The sequence below is a fragment of the Papaver somniferum genome, chromosome 5, assembly GCF_003573695.1.
Source record: "Papaver somniferum cultivar HN1 chromosome 5, ASM357369v1, whole genome shotgun sequence".
Classification (NCBI taxonomy): domain Eukaryota; kingdom Viridiplantae; phylum Streptophyta; class Magnoliopsida; order Ranunculales; family Papaveraceae; genus Papaver; species Papaver somniferum.
The window spans coordinates 22,070,190-22,076,040 of record NC_039362.1 but is presented as its reverse complement, the minus strand read 5'-3'; the positions used below and the strand labels follow the sequence as shown (position 1 = coordinate 22,076,040).

The following is a 5,851-nucleotide window of genomic DNA, read 5'->3' as shown; positions in this document are numbered from 1 at the left end:
TGGTCATGCTGCTACTTGGGTCAACAGGAGATGACTCATTTGGTCCCTTAATAAAAAATTGACCACTTATAGCAGGCATCATCACTTTGTCACGAGTAAAAACTAGAGACCATGGAAGGCTAAACTGTTTCAGACGGTTGAGATTAAATCCAAAGATAATTTTCCATTAAACACTCCTGAAATATTTCAACGACGTGCCCACTTGTAACAGCTAACTAGTACGTGTAGAAAGGAAATACCTTTCATGGCCCAAAATCGAAGATTCACTTGAAAAATGATAAAATCACTGAACAAATTTAACTAGCAGAAACTACCCTAACCAAAGTTTTATTTATCGGATCTTCCATCTTTCTTTTGAGAAGAATGAATACCGATATCAATCGATCATACCAGAACTAATGTATCAGATTTATTCATAATATCAAATTCAAGAAAAAAACTAATCGTTTTATCGATGGGAGAACTGGATAAGTACGGCACCAATCTCACAAAATTAGCAAAAGAGGTAATTAAAAAATTATTTACCATATTTAATGCTATTTTACTAGTGATTACTGATAAATTAATACTCGTTAAAATGATAATCTAGATGGATTTGATTTGCATTTTGTAGGGCAAACTTGATCCGACTATAGGACGACATGATCAAATATGGCGTGTGATACAAATCTTACGTAGACGTAGAAAGAACAATGCTTGTCTTGTCGGGGAACCTGGTGTGGGTAAGACAGCAATTGCTGAAGGTATCGCTCTTCGATTACTACGTGATGATATCCCTCAAGACCTAAGACAGAAAAAGGTCAGTGCACCGATCACAGTACTACTTAGAAACATTTTGGTCATTGATTGAAATATATATATTGATCGTTTTCATGGATTTTTTTAGGTATTTTCGTTGGATATCGGACTGCTTCTTAGTGGTGCAACATACTGTGGTTCACTTGAGGAAAGGTTATCAAACCTAATGGCAGAAATCAAGAAAAAGAATGAAACCATACTTTTTATAGATGAGATCCATGACTTGGTGGGAGCGGGCAAAAGTCGGGATTGTTCACTTGACGCAGCAAACATGATGAAACCAGCTCTTGCCAGAGGTGAACTCCAGGTATTATTTTTAACTCCTCGAGTGTGCGCAATGAAATTGCTTAAAGGACACAGTGCTTGAATAGAAATATGCATGTCTGCCATGAACTGTGCAGTGTATAGGTGCTACAACACTTAATGAGTACAGGAAGTACTTTGAGAAGGACCCAGCACTAGAAAGAAGATTTCAGCCTGTTAAAGTGCCTGAACCCTCTATCGATGAAACCATACAAATTTTGAAAGGGCTCCGAGAACAATATGAGGCTCACCACAAGCTCCGCTACTCTGACGAATCTCTTGTAGCTGCAGCCAAATTGTCTTCCCAATATATCAGGTACTTTTTTGTACATGCACCCAAATTTTGTTGGGGAGTATAATAGTGTTACACATACTCACATAGAGATGATTCTGTTTGTCAGTGATCGCTTTCTGCCTGACAAAGCAGTTGACTTGATGGACGAGGCTGGTTCCGTTGTCGGACTTCGCCCTGTTGGGGTAAAGTTTACTTCCCATGCTGTTTGATGGGTGTTTTCTCTTATTCTGCTGTTTTTGTAAATCTAACTGTTTATATGCTGAAAGGTTCAAGAAATGAAAAGGGTAAAGAGCAAGGACTCTAGACCGGTCGTAACAGAAGCTGACATACAACATATCGTATCCTCATGGACTGGAATCCCTATTGAAAATGTGTCAGTTGAGGAGTCCAATCGCCTGCTAAGGCTGGAAGAGACACTCCACAAACGGGTAATCGGTCAGGTTAAAGCTGTTAAAGCCATCAGTGGTGCAATTCGCCGTTCTCGGGTTGGACTTAAAAACCCTTCTCGGCCAATTGCCAGCTTCATATTCACTGGTCCAACAGGAGTAGGAAAGTCAGAATTAGCAAAGGCACTTGCTTGTTACTATTTCGGATCCGAGGAAGCTATGGTCAGGCTTGACATGAGTGAGTTCATGGAGATGCATACTGTTTCCAAGCTTATTGGAGCACCACCAGGCTACATTGGTTACAACTATGGCGGTCAGTTGACTGAAGCTGTTCGCCGTCGACCTTACACCATAGTTCTCTTTGATGAGATAGAGAAGGCTCACTCTGACGTCTTCAACATAATGCTCCAGATTCTAGAAGACGGACGGTTGACAGATAGCAAAGGCAGGACTGTGGATTTCAAGAACACGCTTCTTATAATGACATCCAATGTGGGAAGCAACGTCACAAACGAAGCGGACGGCCAGGAGAAGGAGATGCAGAATTTGGTGACCGAAGAATTGAAAAAGCATTTCAGACCAGAATTTTTAAACAGGTTAGACGAGATGATTGTGTTCCAGCAACTGACAAAATCTGAAGTGCAGGAGATTGCTGACATGATGTTGGAGCAGATCATTGAGAGATTACAAGCAAAGAAAATAAAGCTTCAGGTGACGGCAAGTTTCCGGGACAGGGTAGTCGAAGAAGGGTTTAGTCCAACATACGGAGCAAGACCTTTGAGGAGGGTGATAATGCGGCTTTTAGAAGACACAATGGCTGAGAAGATGCTAGCTGGAGAGATCAAGGAAGAAGACACCGTCACGGTAGATGTTGACACTGGCGGAAATGTTCTTTTTGAGTCAGATTGTCCTGCAGAAGCTTTGCAGCTGGAGCTAAGGAGGACCACCAGAAAACGTAAGCCAACCAAGCGTTGGTAAGTCCCCAAAATGTTACAGCATTAGAAAATTTGGAAGCGACATGCCACTGGAGAGTTTGTGTCAGAAAATTTCAAAGCCTGAATTGTTGACGAATTGTTTATATGGTCCAAGAGCAAGGCCGCTGATGAGACTGACATTGACACCTTCAGAATCCTGTGAGCTGGGTGAGAAACGAAGAAATGCTTTAGTCGTAAACGATGAAAACCGTTCTTCCGGGGAAAAAAAAAGTGACATTGTTTTGGTAACAAACTAGTAATGCTTTTCATTTTAGGTTCGCAAAGATTTCAGTTTATTTTTAATCAATGTTGATTAACAAAATGAGCATTTAAAACGATGAACCTACGCCATGTTTGTTTACTCCTGACTCATCTGAATCGTCTGGATCTGAATCATCTGGATCTGAGTGAAATCACCTGACTCATCTGAATCTGAGTCGATATGTTTGTTTTGAGTCAGATCTGACTCGTCTGACTCGGAAATAAGTGAGTCAGTGGTTTGGTCCCATGAGTCAGGGGTATTTTGTTACCTGACTCAAATGAGTCCGAGTCAGGGGTTATGTCTGAGTCAGAGGTCGAGTCAGATCTGACTCAAAATGGAAAACAAACGGTCTGACTGCTGACTCGGTCCGAGTCAGGGATTGACTCAGATTCAGACGCCGAATCAGCTGCAAACAAACAAGTTCCTAGTTATAATGCAATTTGTGAGCCAAGTTATGGAACGCTTCTTGATCTTCTGGATCTGGTTCAGGGGAAACTTGATCCAGCTGTAGGAATGACGGACGAGTTAGCAAGAGTTCACTATGGATTTTATGACCTTAATAATATTGACCTCTAGTATTGGCAGTATTGTGATTAGCAGTGAAGCCAAGGAAGCCTAGGGGCAATGCCTCCTGAACAAAGAAAATGGTAACGGGCCGCACGGCAGTAGAAAGACACAACCGTAGACAGATTTGGATCCACGTAGACACCAAAAGTACGGGCGCACCAACCCGGCTCCATTAGGTAAACTTTTAAGAGAGAAGGATTAAAATTCGTACAGCCATAGTGCCAGGAACGTGCTGTAATTAACTTGCTCATAATTCGTGCGAACTTCTCAAGTCTGCGTGAGCTCTCTATCAAGGTTCTTGTCAGGTGATCAATCGGGGTCTTGAAAGTTTACGGATTGTGATTATCCTGAATTTGATTCTATCGTTACTGTGATTTTTTTTTTTAGGGTTATTGATTTTTGTCTGTGGATTATTAGGAGGAGGTGTTCGCTAGTTCGGATTCATGAGGTATGCATGTTGATGTATTTGATTATCTAACTTCTTCTTTGTATCTGTAGTTCCGAAAATCCTGGGTTTAGTTCTATCCCATCTCCTTTTTCTTTTTTACATAAAGTTTTGAATCTTAATTGGTTTTTGCTATTTCCCAAATAATAAGCAAGTCTAATAGCGCAATTTGGATACACATTTAGAAGTACCTTTTTAATTTTTGGAAATTAAAAAGCAAAGGGTCAGTTTGGGTGTGAAATTTCAGAACGACTTTCAAAAACAAAAAAGACGATTTTTTATGAAGCAAAATATCTGGACTTCTGACTTCTGTTTCTAGAGAAGTAAAAGTCAGAAGCAGAATTGTATCCAATCACGTAATAAAGGATTTAGCCCTGTGAGAGTTATTGCGTATAGGCTTGAGCATGGTCTAGGCTAGCTTAGTGATAATCGGTTAGTTATACAAGTAATTGTATAACTAGTTGTCATCAGTTTTGTTTGATAAAAAATGGGAGAACGATGAAGCACAAGGTATTTATCATAAAAAAAAAAGAGAAACGCACAAGGTAAAAGCAACTTAAGAACAAAGTAATAAAATTCAAAATCAAAAATTATCTTGACTTTTGTAGGTAGAAAATACTAGATACTTTCATATTAGAGTCAACCAAAGAAGAACCAGAAACAAGATAGATTCACTCATGGTTCCAGATGGCACTTGGTGTAAGGAAAACTTTGCCATAGAACTGTTGGGTTGTTCCGTACACAAAACATTATGGCTGAAATTGGACTTTATGTGACAGTTTTTTGAAGCTGAAATAGTGATCTAATGCTGTCAAAACCGTGGCCAAAGGGCAGTTTCGGGTTTGGAATGTCTACAAGGTTTACTTGGATTAGGAAACATGTATGACGGGTCGGTGGAGTGTTTTCCAAGTTTAGGGTTTCCTAATTAAGGTGTAAGGCTATTCTAAGAAGTTCTCTAAGGCTTTGGGAGCAAGGATTTAACTACTATATAAGAGGGCTTATATTATGAGTAGAAATTCATCCTCTTGTTAATCCTCTTGACAAGAGTGATCGAGGGTCACAACCATTGTGTCCTACAATGGTTGGTGGTGGAGAAAAATCAATGTGAGATGTGTGACTTGTAGTGAGAACGGGTATGGGAGAGATCTAGGGTTTCTAGGGTTCATATGGGAGAAGCTAGAATTCATGATGTTCTTCATGTTCTTGTCTAAAGTCAAAGCAACCATGGCGGTGGAAGTTTATGGAAGAAGAAGAACAAAGAAAGAGGTAACTCTTCGTAATATGTGTTGTTGTTTCTAATGTTTAGCGCTAGTGGGTTACATAACTAGTTGATTATGTGATGTGTATCGATGTAATAACTTGTTATGATAATGAAGATTCTCGGGGTGGTTTTGGCTGTGGATGTAGCCTACAAAGGTGAACCACGTAATCTTTGTGTCGTGTCTGATTGTCTATTATCGTATTGATTATATATTCGTGCTGGTATTAACCGATCATGCTAATCTAAAGATGTAAGAGACCGATTCGAGCTAAGTTATCTAAAGTAGGATATTTCATGGATTTGACTTCCATGGAAGCATGCCAGTTCGAGATTAACGTATCCTCGGTTTCCCGACAAGAACAATTGCTAGTCAATCATTTCAAGAGTATCAGTTCTACAGGAACCCAGCAGACAACTATCATTTTATTGAACATATTCATTCATGTATCTCTCAACAAGATAATAAATTGTTATATTTGTTCCATATCTCCTTATATTGATAGAATATCCGATGTAAATACCAAAGAATATGTAATTTAAGATAATGATGGAAAACCTAA

The 5,851-nt window shown here is 39.5% G+C and overlaps 1 protein-coding gene across 1 annotated transcript; it reads left to right on the top strand.

Moving 5' to 3' along the window:
• Positions 1–321: 321 nt before the first annotated feature.
• Positions 322–2,984, top strand: LOC113277324 (ATP-dependent Clp protease ATP-binding subunit ClpA homolog CD4B, chloroplastic-like). The gene is made up of 6 exons (XM_026526456.1): positions 322–505; positions 614–799; positions 887–1,105; positions 1,200–1,417; positions 1,503–1,578; positions 1,663–2,984. The coding sequence occupies exons 1-6, from the start codon at positions 455–457 to the stop codon at positions 2,758–2,760; spliced, it is 1,848 nt and encodes a 615-aa protein (XP_026382241.1). The 5' UTR covers positions 322–454; the 3' UTR covers positions 2,761–2,984.
• Positions 2,985–5,851: the final 2,867 nt, after the last annotated feature.

What these genes read in the sequence shown, in the direction of transcription:
- LOC113277324 (XM_026526456.1), top strand. Translation starts at nt 455, where the DNA reads ATGGGAGAACTGGATAAGTACGGCACCAATCTCACAAAATTAGCAAAA. An exon ending in AAGACCTAAGACAGAAAAAG is followed by an intron (nt 800 to 886) that starts GTCAGTGCACCG and finishes GGATTTTTTTAG; the next exon opens with GTATTTTCGTTGGATATCGG. An exon ending in TTGTCTTCCCAATATATCAG is followed by an intron (nt 1,418 to 1,502) that starts GTACTTTTTTGT and finishes TCTGTTTGTCAG; the next exon opens with TGATCGCTTTCTGCCTGACA.